The sequence below is a fragment of the Gossypium arboreum genome, chromosome 8 (genome assembly GCF_025698485.1).
Source record: "Gossypium arboreum isolate Shixiya-1 chromosome 8, ASM2569848v2, whole genome shotgun sequence".
In the NCBI taxonomy this organism is placed as follows: domain Eukaryota; kingdom Viridiplantae; phylum Streptophyta; class Magnoliopsida; order Malvales; family Malvaceae; genus Gossypium; species Gossypium arboreum.
The window spans coordinates 8,474,924-8,488,626 of record NC_069077.1 but is presented as its reverse complement, the minus strand read 5'-3'; the positions used below and the strand labels follow the sequence as shown (position 1 = coordinate 8,488,626).

Genomic DNA, 13,703 nt, shown 5'->3' with positions numbered 1-13,703 from the left:
TATAATCATTTTATTTAGAATAGAATATTCAGACTAATTAATGATATTATAAAAGTTGATATATTAAATTATGTCAAAATTAAAGTATATATTAAATCTCAAATTTGAAGAGAATATTTTTATAATTAGAAAAATAGAAAATTAAAATTAAAATTAAAATTAAAATTTACACATAATATTCTTATGTTAAAAAAAAGAAAGGAAAAAAAATGGACAGGTGTCCATTGTGGAAGGCCTTACGCCTTCCTTTTATACATAGCTGTATAGAGTATAGCAAAAAATTAAACCTTAATTTCAACATAGAAAAAGGACTAAAACCATAATTAGACCGAAAAGGTTTTCCACACAATTTTGATCGAGCTCCATCCCCTTTTTATTACATAAAAGGCTACATTTTTTTACAAGGATAACAAAAAAATCCCTTTGAAAAAAAAAAAGTCCCTCTTTTCATTTCTGTTACTTTCACAGAGCTGAAAGTAAAGAACAGAAAAGAAACCCCAAACCTCAAAATTTTCTCTTTCTCACGTTGATAGAAGGATTTAAGCTAGAAAGGCAAAGATATGAAATAATTTCGTGTTTTTTGTTTATAAATATTTTGTTGGGTTTTCAATTCTTTTTTCGCCATTTCTTTTGCATGTTGATGATCTTTGGTGGCTTTAACTCGGTACTTGGACTCACTTCAAACTCACTTCCGCTAATACTTCTTCGGGTTTCACATGGCTAGCAACCCCAACGAGGCTTCCCCTGATGATTTCCTCGAGCAAATCCTCGGATTCCCTAACTTCGCGCCTTCTGAGACGGGTTTGGCGGGACCCGACGGTGGACTGGCAGGAACAACTGCTGGTGCCGGAACGCCAATGTTTCTACAACTCAGCTCTGGCGATGGAGCCAGTCATCTCGGCGGAATCGGCGGCGGTGGAGGCGGCGCGTTTCCCGGTCAGGTTTTTCCGTTGGGGTTGAGCTTAGACCAAGGGAAAAGCGGCGGGTTCTTGAAGCCGGAGGAAGGTTCTGGTGGTAGCAGCAGGCGGTTTCGCGATGAAGTCGTTGATGGCAGGGCTTCCTCAGTTAAAAACGTAAGGAAAAAAAAACCCAGTAATTTGTCAACATTTTTGCTTTTGTGTTTCTTTGATTCCATAAAAAGGGTAAATTTTTTTTTTGTTTATTTCACTTTTAAGGGCCATTAAAATTACTGACAGTTTGATTCTTTTTGTTTATAATTGTACTAAACTTATGCTTTTTCTCATTTGAGTGTAGCAGTTGGGTCTTTTGTTAACGGTTCGTTTTCCTAAAGAAACTGGTTTTTAATAGGTTTTCATTAACATCATACAAGAGGGTTCACTTATTTGTTGAAGCTGTCAAAATTCACAACAGTGTCTCATTATGTTTGAAGTAACATGGAGGCCCTGAATCTAACTCGTTAGATTGTATTTTACCCTTTTACTTAAAAAAATAAGCAAATTAGTCCATGTATGATAAATCAAAGACTAAATTAGTCCTTTCAATTACATTTTTTATCCATTTCTACGTAAATTTTTACTTGCGTGGTTGACGAAATAACCAAATAGTTATATATGGAGTGTCAAGTGTGTCTCATGACAATGTACACGAATCAGTTTTTGATGGTAGAAATGGATGAAAGTTTTAATAGAAGGACCGGTCTGCTCTTTGATCTAAAATACATGTACTAATTTGTTATTTTTTAGTAGAAGGGGTAAAATGTAATTTGACTCTTAGTTCAAGGTCTCCATAGTACTTCTACTGATTTTTTGCTATCATATAGAGTTTATTCGTTTTTGTAATTTGGTTACTTGTAATGTGAACTCTATCTAGACTTATACATAACTTTCAGGTTTTCCATGGTTCACCAATGCCGGCTACCGTTGCTCCATCACCGCATCCACCAACAATGCGTCCAAGGGTGCGGGCTAGACGAGGACAGGCCACGGATCCGCATAGCATTGCTGAACGGGTAAAAAGCTTAATTTACTATTAATAAAACGATCACAGCAAACACGAGACTGATAAAACATATCAAAGGGAAAGGCATGGTTAAATTAGTTTCATAGCTGGAAAATTTTTAGCAAGCTAGAAACCGGATAGGTTGAGTTGGTGCTTTTTCTTTTAAGTAGTGTTAAATTCGATGATATAAGGTGTTTTTTATATCGATAATTTTGTTAATCAGTTGATGTGCACTGAGAAAGTTCGCTTCACAAAGAAACTGATTAATCATAAGACGTAGCTTGGACATATAGAAATATAGATTGCCGCTTCACGTTGTGGAATTGCAAAGCCAACCTGCTCGACATGTGGTTGCAGTTTCACTAATTGTAGCTGAACCTTTTCTATTTTCTCGCTTGGTACAGTTGCGGAGGGAAAGAATTGCTGAAAGAATCCGAGCATTACAGGAACTTGTTCCTAGTGTTAACAAGGTCAGTTCTTCTCTTTTTTCTTTTTGTAATCATTCCAAAAATGTACTTATGAAGTGATTGTGTGAGTTTTGTATAACCTTGCAATATGGCTTTATGACCAACCTTGTGATGTGGAAGCTTTAAAACTGTCATAACTTTATTGTCGATAGAGGGTTTCTTCGCTTCCTTGGGCTGATTTCCGAGCTAACTTTATTGTTTGTTAGTCAAATTATTCTATAGCCTATAGGGATCCCTTTGAGACATGGGTGACTACGATCGATTTGTGCGTCTGGGGTGTTAAACAATTGAGAAAGTTTAACGATGTATAATATATCTTCGTGACATGTTTCTTTATGCAGACTGATAGAGCGGTCATGCTCGATGAAATTGTAGATTATGTCAAGTTCCTGAGGCTCCAAGTTAAGGTATCGTTAGCTTGGGTTTTTTTCCCTTTGGGATTTGTTTATGATGTCATATGAACGTGTCTTGTCGTTTTAGAAGTTTTCCTCTGTCAATACACTCGGTGGTGATTTGTTGGTTGATTATTTAACAGGTTTTGAGTATGAGTAGGTTAGGCGGGGCGGGGGCAGTGGCACCGCTTGTTACAGACATCCCATTATCATCAGTCGAGGTAATAACCATGCAGCCATTCATATATATGCATATCCCTCATTTCCTTTCACAACATATTTTTATCGAGCTTCCTCTATTACATACACACACCAGGACGAAAGCGGTGACAGTGGAAGGAACCAACCGGCATGGGAGAAATGGTCAAACGACGGCACCGAGCGACAAGTAGCCAAGCTCATGGAAGAAAACGTAGGAGCTGCCATGCAATTCCTTCAATCAAAAGCTCTTTGCATTATGCCAATCTCACTAGCCACCGCCATCTACCACTCGCAACCACCGGATACCTCTTCTATCATCAAGCCCGAAACAGATCCCCCTCCATAACCCTAACAAACAAAAAATAAGGGTATGCATCCCACACAGTCCATCCTATATGTCCTACACTATGAGGAAAAAAAAAAGGTAAAAAGATCTCTTTAGTTCCTCTTAATTTCTAATTTGGGTAAATTAATCCCTCTAAAAAAATTTGAAACAATTTAATTCCCATCAATTTTGAAAATGAGCAATCAAGGATGATTAATTACAGTACATAATTTTAATTGGTATAATAACATATTTAGTTCTTGATGTTTATATATTTTGTTAATTTAATATTCACATACATAAATATTATAGGTTAAATTTATTAAATTAAGATCAAATTAATAAATTATATGAATTATGAGTGCTAGAGTTGTTATATACCCATTAAATTTATGTAAAACAGATTGAAAAATATTAATGCCGTAATTGATTGATTTAGTATCATTTTTAAAATTGACTAAATTAAAAAGAATTAATGAATTATTATTTAAAGAAAAAAAAAGTCCCCAGATGCCATGGCACTTGCTTTTTAAAATTTTCAAACATGGTTTAATGTCTGCCTAAAAAAAAATACAGGAAGGGGGGCCTTCATGTCCGGATTTGTCAATGGTGATCTCTTTTGTATTCAATGGTGGGGGTAGTGGATAATGATGGAAGAAGAGGGCACTCTCATAGTGGGGACTTTAAATTTTTTTGTTAGTGGGATTGTTAGACCTGCAAATATATATATATATATATATGTGTGTGTGTAATAATATTGTAAGAAGGTATTTTGGAAGAGGAATTGCAGTAAAAGGTAGAAGAATGAGGGTGATGTCTGCCCATTAAAAAAATGGTTGTTGCTTTGAAGTCCAACTGATACTTCGTGATAATGGACTTTGTAACTTTGTTCCTATAAAGTAATTTGACTAAACCTTTTTTTCTTCTTTCAACTTGTTAATTGATTGTTAGTATAATGGATGTTCAATCATTGGTCTGAGCTACTCAGTGGGGTAGAGACATACAGTGGTCGGTTGAGTTGGTAATTTTGTATTTTATTGTTATTTTAGCTTTTTCTATTTTTACTATTTATATTAATCAAAAATTATTTTTCCTTTTAATTTTACAATTTAATTTTTCTCAAAAAGAAAACAGTTATGAATGTTATGAATTTTGTCCTTCAACATTGATTATCAAATTAACTTAGATTTAAAGTATATTTTTTTACTCGTAAATGAGTAATGATCAATTACATTGATTATTGAATCGTCACTTGAAACTTGCTAGTTAGATTTTAAAAAGAAAAAAAATTTTTAAATAGTTTAATGATCCGTTTGTAATTTTTTAAAGTTGAGCAATTAAAATGTGAATTTAATAGTTTAGTGACCTTTGGCCGAGGTAATAAAATAAATTAAGTTTTTCAGAATAGAATCAATGGTCGGTTCGACATGTTCAATTAAATAAATCATTAAAAATTTAAATAAAAATAAAAATAAAAATATTGATTCAATCAATTTTTTAGTTTGGTTTAACCACTCTGTGTTAATTCGTTAAATTAATCAATTTGATACCTCTTCTCGAATTGATAACTTAATTGATTTCTACTTTAACTAATCCGATTAACTGGTTCGATTTAAACAACCAGAGCTAAATCTAATCCTAGATCAATGATATCTTATCCCAAAAATTATAGTACTTGAATTGATAGGTTTAATTTTTCATATCAATCAAATTCAAATCAAACAATAAGGATTAAATTTTACTTGGATTAATAATTAAAATTCTTATGAAACACTGATTGGTTGAAATCCTATTATCCCTTCCCATCCCAAATGAAGAAACAATTAGATACGTACATCAATAACCAATTATACACACATTGGACATGCAGTAGTTTTCATTACAATGAAAAAACACCAAAAATTAAAATTTGAAGTTACACTTTTATGGGTTTAGAGGGACAATCCAGACTCCTCATCTTCTTCGAGGGATGAAGTGTAAACAAAGTAAAGAGCCCATATCAAGCCGAATACACCAAACAAGATCCACCCAAGAAGGTTGTTGCTCAACCCAAAGGGAAGTCCAGTTCCTTCGGTGGACATTCTCTCATCCACCAGAGCCATAGCCGGTGAGCTTGACATGACTGCTGCAGCTAACAGCGATGCAGCACTCATGCCAACGCTAGAGCTATTCTTTTCCTCCTCCTCCTTCATAGAACACATCACTTTCACTTTCTTCGCCATTGTTGGCAACCCTGAAAGAAGAACAGAAAAACGATTATTAATAATTATGTTATTAGTCATTGTACTTTATAGAAAGTTATGGATTTAATCATTATACTCTAATTTGATCAATTTTGCAGACTTAATCCAAGCACTAGTAGTTAAATTTAATTACTAGTCATGTACTATACATACAATTATATATTTACTCAATATTCTCCAATTGGATCTTTCGATAAATCTTTATATTTTTCAAATTTTGAATTCTTGATACAAATAACAATCTATTAATAATTTTTTATTGAATAATATATGAAAATAACAATGTACCCGAGTTTAATAGCAGAATTTAACCCAAAAACGAAATCCCAAAAAACTTACCAATGGCAATTGGGGTGGTGAGCTTGAGTGATGATGGCTTGTATGAAAGAGAAGCTGCAATGGTGATTGATGAGGTAGCTGAAATGGTTGCCATACTTTATTAGTTCTTGAATTGAGGAGAAAGAGAAACCAACTGCTAAAGCTTGAGGTTGCTGATTTTGGCTGGCTGCAATGGCGAATGTGTCTATCAACAATGATAAGGTTGCCATTAGATTTTGATGATATCTCTTATCGATATATACCCAATAAGTTTCATCCACGTGGCACAACATCCACCTATAAAATAGATACTGATCAAGGAGTGGGGCCTCATCATCACAAACACAGTAAAGGGTAAACATAATGTTGGCCTCGGACCCCAAAATAAAATAATAATTAAATTTACAAAGAAATAATAATAATAATAATAATAATAATTAAACTTAAAAATTAGTAAGGACATATCTGTCATTCAGTTTTAGAGTTTGGGGAGAGAGGAGGAACATGGTGTTGGCTGGCACCCAAAATTTTAAGACTTAATAATAAATTTAATTAACTTTTTTAATAGATTTAATGAATGTACCTTTAAAAAAGTTAACGAGCATGATGTGAAATTTTATATGTGAAATATTTTTAATGAGATGTAATTTATTACTTAGATAACCTAATGAGATAATTACATGTGAAAATAATAAAATAAATAATACATTAAATTAAAAATAACTCTTAATTTAAAGAAAATAGACATAATTATCTAAAAAAATTAACTCAGTAAAAAACTTCTCAATAAACAAACGTATGAAAGATTGAAACCTTGAATTTTTCATTAAATCTATTAGAAAATACAATTTAAAAAAATCAAAAGTTGATGGTCAAAAAGACTAAAAATTATAATTAGAATCATTTTAACAAAACATATCAAAATTAGTGGCCAAATTCATCATTAAGCCAAATTTTAATAAAACCTTACTCTTTTTTTGCCATCTGTAAAATTTTACTTTTAAGAGTTCGATATTAACCTGTTAAAAATAAAAGAAATAATTAAATTTTATATTAATAAAAATATAATAATTAATTTTAAAATTAATAATAACATACATGTCATTCACTATTTAATAAAAACGAAGATATAATAATTAATTTCAAAAATTAGTAATGGCTAAAAGCAATATACCTTGGGCCGCCTTATTGCTAATTATCCCTTATTTGGGCCACTATACTAGTTCTTGGGCCCTCAGCCTATTTGTGTGGGCTGATAACAAACCACTACTTAAACATATTAATTTAGGTTAATATATACCATAAATCCTTGTACTCCTCGTAAAATTGAAACATAGTCCTTTCACTTTTATTTCTAGCAATTTAATCTCTGTACTTTTTAGATTTTAAAATTTAGGTTCAACCGTTAATAGTATTAAAAATATTTTGTTAAATTCAATTCAATACATCGTTAATTTTTAATTACATGGCTATTAAATGAGGTTTTTTTAAACAAAATGTCACGCCTAACTGGTTTAACAAAAAAATTATAGTTTTAACAATTGAGCCTAAATTTTAAAATCTAAAAATAGAAAGACTAAATTCGGAAAATAGAAATACAATTAAATTCTAAATTTATAAAAATACTTAATTTATAACATATTTTAACCATTAATTTATTGATATGATTCACAAAAACAATTTAAAAGAATAAATCTCACAAATAAACTATCATATATATGTTTCCCCACTCATATCAAGAACGTCTAGGTTTAAATTCAGTGGAATTATCATTTTCAAAAAAAAAAATAGTGGAATTATTGTGATGATATGAATTATGTACAAAATGTATATACCTCCAATACAGCAATCCCTCTATGAAATTTATGACCATAAAATTTGACTCAACCCCTAAAAGATTACAGCCGTAATAAAGATGGGAGAAAAAATAAGTTTACATTTACATGAAATGATGGTTAAAGAATCAGATCAATTGAGATGCAACTAGTAATTTGGTATGAATCAAAGAAATCTTCACTTTGTATGTTGTGATCGTCAAATTTAGTTATTGATATTGCACTGTTGAAAGTAAGGATTGTCGTACTGCAAATGTTGGGTCCAATAGCCTTTGTATTTAGTGATTCCGATTTCCAACCAGGGTTTCATGACCCCATCGTAGTGTAAGACTGTGGCGTTCTCAATATCATCTGAACTGAGATCAGTGTTGGAACCTAGACCGAGCATGTGCCATCTCTTTTCTAAAGGTACAGTCTGGTTGTAGAAGGTAATCCAACCTATGGGCAAACTTCCTGCCTTCCATAATGGCCTTTCAAGTCCCTGTAACACAACGACGAGGCAAACAAGCATATGATAAAGATATGGGATGCGATAAATCTTGACAAAAAGCTTCAAATTAACATTCTTATAGATTCATCGGAATAGAAAAACACGGCACTAAAATGATTGTTAACCAACAGTAGAATCAAAGATTAAGCTCATACCAGTTGCAAGTAATCACGGTATAACCCGGTTAAATTTCTTCTTCTCCATTCTTGGAGATCAAACAAATTCATGCCGAATGCCCATGTGCAAACACTGGCATTAAACCTCTGTTCCAAAAACGGGTCTGAAAAGTTCACAAACATATGCATCGCACGATAAGAAGGTTCGCTTTCTGTACAAGTCTCCACTGCTGCATTTACTTTTCCCTTCATGTCAACACTCCAAATTTCAGTTAAATCTTTTTTCACTATGATATCATGATCAAGGTGCACGATCTTATTCAGTGCTGGAAAGATGTCTGGCAGATAAAACCGAAGCTGGTTGAGGACGGAAGTATATCTAGGATCACTGGACTTCTGTTCTGCCAATGTTGAAATGTACTTGGTAGATAACCAATCAAAATCGTCTATGCACTGAACATGGATCGTAGCTTTGCCTGGAGGGTTTAATAAAAACCACATTGAAATTGAAGGGAGGTTGAGAAAATCAGTCACCACATGAAAAACAATTTTCTCTGGTTCCTGCATAGCCAATATTGATCATCAGGGTATATTACAACGACCAATATGTAAACCATAGGCTTATTTTAGTGAGGCAAAGGTGAAAGAACTCCATAGCAACTTTGGAAAGCTTATGCCACCGAAACTCAAATCATTATAATCCATTACAAATAATAAATAAATCATTTACTAGTAGTGTAAAACACCAAAGCCTTCTTGCATGATCTAACACAAAGGTGACATCAAAACTTGATGAAAACTGATGAAACCAAAAAGAAAGGGGAAAAAAAAAACAGGCGGAAATGGCGAAGACAGTTTTACCTTTGCAGAGGAAATTGTGGAGTTAACAACAACAGCACAAGCCAGAATATTGTCAGAGAATACTGAATAGTGATAAAGGTCTGGATCAATCAACTTTTCTTGGTTAGGAAACTGCCTGTCCTCTGGTTGAAGGAAAAAATATTCAGCCGTCAGCTGCATGGAGAGGCAGTGAAGGCCTTTAGGGGTAGTCCTTCCAGCAAGTTGAACAAGATATGACTCTTGATTTCTCTGTGACCGAATCTGTTGTTGCGCATTATTAGCCATGGCACGAAGTTTGTTAGCCATCTGAGGGCAGCTAGGGTATGCACGATTCGCTTTGCCCAATGCAGACTCCATTAATCTCATTTTCTGATTAGCACTGAAAAATCAACTGTTCTTCAGATATAAAATTTAGTGGAAGCAATTTAAGCCTAAATCTAAGCTTAGTTAGTGAATGGTAATCAAGAATTCAAGTTTATTATTGAATATAATGCATTGGTAAGTTTTATCTACTTTTTTTTTTTTTTTTACCTCCGTGGTAATTCAGAATCCTTGCTGGCTTCACCAATTACTTGTTCGATCTCTTTGATTCGATTTCTCAACTCTTTCATCAAGTGAGAGTTGGTATTTGGTGGGTGAAAACTTAAATATGCTTTTGCTCTAACGAGCTGATCTCTCATCTTCCTTACCTTCTCATCCGCCCCGCGAGGTGGAGACGGCAAATGCTGATCAGATCCGCCTGTGTCTTGATTAGGTTGCTCCTACATCCAATAAATAAGTGATAACTATATGTTATAGATGAATTCAATAACTATATGTTAACCCCACCCCAACAGGGGAAAAAAGCCCTGTTTGTAAGCTTCAGGTTCTAATGGCAAGATTACAGAAGAAATTTTTGGTCACAAGAATGACAAATGGAATTTGTTCTGGTATTGCTTGGATTTAAAGATGAGTGCTTTAATGATTTTTACATTACAAGCAAAGGCACAAACTGAATTTGTGACACAAAATGATACAAGGAGGAGGTCTGGTGCAATTTTGAAGGCTGATAATTTTACCAAAACTATTTGGTGCCAGAAAAACAGAACCTGTCTTTATCATATAGATTCACAATAATAATATAGCAACAATACCATCATCTGCTATCCCTCACAAGACTAAAACTATATGTTACTGCAACGTACTCTAAAAACTTACATTCAAATGAATAGCAGCTTGTAATACTTAAGATACATAAACACACCTTTTCCGTGGAGTTCACCCCTTCCGTACTCTGTTGAATTTGATGCTTCTCTTTTCCTTCATGAGTAGTTTCACAATTTAGAAATGGAGCAACTCAGAATCACATTTGTTTTAAAAGATTCAAGAACAGTACATGCAACCCAAGTAATACTCGCCATTTGTTTCTAACAGATCATGATTCTTATCAGAAATGTGACTAACTACTGAACTAAAATTCTTCTCTTTGAAAACAATAAGTTCTGGACCTTTTAATTCTTCAGCACCTTCCTAAATAAGAAAGCGACAAAGATTGATAAGCATAAACTGTTAAAATCATTTCAAGATAAAATGCCCATACCAAATATGTGAGCTAAAGCCATAAATCTTAAAGCTACCTGTTCAATTGCATTGAATCTTAAATTATCTGCCCTATGCTTCTGTATCAAACCAAAAAAAAAAAATTACAAATCTACCAAAAAGTTAAAAGAAAAAATAGAACAGATTCAAGTAAGAGAGATCCATACAATACTAGCCAAATCCTCAATGAAATCCTTCTTGCCTGTCGTCACAGAAAAAAAAATGCGAAGAAAACATGATCAGTCAACATCTCAAAAGTTAAATTATATTAAATTAAAAAGGAAATCAAATAAATGAAAGGCCAAAAATATTATATTATAAATGAAAGCAGATTCGATTGGACAATGGATGTTAGCTTAAAGTTATACATATATTTTTCTGTAAGCTAAGACACAAAAATTACTACTAAGTAATCCTCTTTGGCTTTCTTGTTTGATCAACTACTTCTTTAACGATAAAAATGCATTCGAATTTTCATGAAAAAAAAAAAGATTCAAAGAAGATTACCGATGGAAGTGAGGGTTTTGAGTCTGAAAGAAACCACCACGATTGGAGCCAGTACAGATAAAGAAAGCAAAGAGAGGATCACAATCCTCAGCCATCGGCGATACTTCTTCATCAATCGATAAAATTTACAAAAAAAAAAAAAAATTGGCAAATTTATAAAAACATACACACACACACTTCGCCTGGTGAGTTTCCTCTTTCCTTCTCTTAATCGTTCTCCAAGGAGCACATTTCACAAATTCAAATCGGCAACGATTCGATGCTTAAGTTACAAGGAACCGAAGTTCAAAAAATTTAAATAAAAAAATCAGGGCTTCATTTTTTGCTTTTGGCGCTTTTTCCAGAGGGGAAAACCGTACCTTTGGAACTTCGTTCACGTTTTCGGTTTACGGTTCAACAACATGAGGAAGGAGACTTTTCCTCATCGTTTTTATTCTTTTCTTTTTTCCGATTTTCTTGGTTTTTTTCAACTTTTTAATTATTTTTTTCCATTTTATGATTTAGAGAATCAAATTGTTTTTCTGATCTGGAATTCTGGAATCATACTAATTATTAATTAACAAATTAACATATATATACATATATTCTGGCATGACCTGGGGGCAAGGTGTTTTGAACTCTCACAGCTTTGACTTCGCGGATTTCATATTATAACAAAGGAGATTTGAATCGCGAGAAAGACGAGGGAGAGAGATGGACATGGTGGTGGCTTACTCATTGGTTAATGATGTGGATGATTAATATTGGCCGTTGATTTTAGCCATCACTATGACGAGATTGAAATTCTTTTAGAAAATAAATTGTAGCTTAGCTGTCCAAATTAATTTGGGAAATTATTTTTGAACTATTATAAAATTTAATTTTCAATAGCTGTACATCAAATAATTATAAGAAGATTGTTACATTTTTAAAATATATATATATAAATTGTATCGGTTGTTAACTAAGAAAACTGTATCTATTGACAAAAAAAGAAAGGAAAAATGAATAACGGTACACGCCAATTTTTAGGGTAAACTCCCTAGTTAATCACTCTGACTTTTAAGGTATTTTTATTTTGGTTATTAAAAGTAGAATTCTTGTAATTTTGTCACTCAACTTCTAATAATGGTTATACTTCGTAAATTTAGGGTAAATTAAATTCAAAATTATTAAACAATTAGTAAATTTGTATTTTGATTATTCAATTTTAAAAAGTCACTAAATGGTCACTAAATTATTAAAAAAAATTCATATTAAGTCATTGGGATGTTAAAATCGTCATTGTATGATATTCTCCATTCTCGCCTCTAGCACCAATCAAAAGGGTAAATCTCTCTTCCTCTTCTACAATTTAGTTTTCTTCATGAAACAACTTTGAATGTCATGAATCTGTGAACTAATTTCGAAACAGCTTTCTTTTTCGATATCTGACAACGATTATTATATCAACTTGGTTCTAAGATATGTTATTCTACTAGTTAATGAGTATTGTTCCACTGCATCAATTGTTGAATCATTGTTCAAAGCTCGCTAGCCAAACTTAAAAAAAAAAAACCTAAAAATTCGGTGACTAAAATAAAAATATTTTAATAATTTAATGACTATTTTGTAACTTTTGAAATTAAATATAATTTGCTTAACAAACTAACAAGTATTTTACTAGGGATATTATATGTGTAAAAATTTTCATCTTCGTTGTATTATATGTGTAAAATAAATAAATTATAGTCGATTGTATTTTTTAATATTAACTCAATTAAATATATATATTCAACTTTTTAATAAGTGTCACTTGCACATGAAATGTGTGTCCTAACTCCCAAGGCTCATGCCAACTACAATTGCCAATTAACGAGCAGTCATAAAGATTATATATGTGTACTAACTCATTATTTTGGTTATCAAAATAATACTTTATTATTATTAATTAATAGATTATATTGTAAAAGCATATGTTTTAATTTAATATTTGAAATAGGATTATTAAGTCCCGCTATGCCGGGATTTTTAAATTATTTTAATAGATTTTTATTTATTGATATAACTTAATTTTAAATTAAATTTTATTTGGTAATAATTAATTATTTAAAATTTCTTTTAAATTGTATTAATATTAATATATTTTATTTTATACTAATTACAAAAGTTAAATTTATGATAACTATTTAGAATCATATACAAATAATAAATTAATATGTGTTATCATGAAATAATCACTTTAAATAAATTGAAAAATTTAGATACTACATTATTAAAAGAGATAATCACTAGGATTAATATCTATGGACCTTAAAATAGATTTAAAAATATATTAATTCTATAAAAATAATTTTAAATTTTAATTCTAATGAAATAAACTCTTTTCTTTTTTATCTCATTTTTATTTTTCCTTCTCCCATAACCTACAGTGAAAGAAAAAAAAGTACAAACATGTAAAGTATTTTATGTCT

At 31.8% G+C, this 13,703-nt stretch overlaps 3 protein-coding genes across 4 annotated transcripts; 1 reads left to right on the top strand and 2 right to left on the bottom strand.

Moving 5' to 3' along the window:
* The first annotated feature begins 373 nt into the window (after window positions 1-373).
* On the top strand, window positions 374-4,257 carry LOC108467754 (transcription factor UNE12-like). Of its 2 annotated transcripts, none has more exons than XR_008269706.1 (7): window positions 374-1,073; window positions 1,850-1,969; window positions 2,364-2,429; window positions 2,768-2,833; window positions 2,962-3,039; window positions 3,135-3,443; window positions 3,921-4,257. XR_008269706.1 is itself a non-coding variant. In XM_053018454.1 (7 exons), the coding sequence occupies exons 1-6, from the start codon at window positions 717-719 to the stop codon at window positions 3,363-3,365; spliced, it is 918 nt and encodes a 305-aa protein (XP_052874414.1). In that variant the 5' UTR covers window positions 374-716; the 3' UTR covers window positions 3,366-3,387; window positions 3,921-4,257. The 2 variants fall into 2 exon arrangements, 1 of the variants encoding a protein (XP_052874414.1); XM_053018454.1 differs by having other exon boundaries at window positions 3,135-3,387.
* A 910-nt stretch (window positions 4,258-5,167) lies between these two features.
* LOC108468908 (photosystem II reaction center W protein, chloroplastic-like) lies at window positions 5,168-6,134 on the bottom strand. Its single transcript, XM_017769774.2, has 2 exons — window positions 5,927-6,134; window positions 5,168-5,577 (listed from the first exon to the last, which is right to left on the bottom strand). The coding sequence occupies exons 1-2, from the start codon at window positions 6,018-6,020 to the stop codon at window positions 5,276-5,278; spliced, it is 396 nt and encodes a 131-aa protein (XP_017625263.1). The 5' UTR covers window positions 6,021-6,134; the 3' UTR covers window positions 5,168-5,275.
* A 1,559-nt stretch (window positions 6,135-7,693) lies between these two features.
* On the bottom strand, window positions 7,694-11,901 carry LOC108469226 (probable galacturonosyltransferase 6). The gene is made up of 9 exons (XM_017770120.2): window positions 11,272-11,901; window positions 10,932-10,966; window positions 10,803-10,844; window positions 10,674-10,695; window positions 10,430-10,485; window positions 9,718-9,947; window positions 9,208-9,565; window positions 8,386-8,907; window positions 7,694-8,221 (listed from the first exon to the last, which is right to left on the bottom strand). Exons 1-9 carry the CDS (start codon window positions 11,381-11,383, stop codon window positions 7,946-7,948), a joined length of 1,653 nt encoding a protein of 550 aa, XP_017625609.1. The 5' UTR covers window positions 11,384-11,901; the 3' UTR covers window positions 7,694-7,945.
* Between the last annotated feature and the right edge of the window lie 1,802 nt (window positions 11,902-13,703).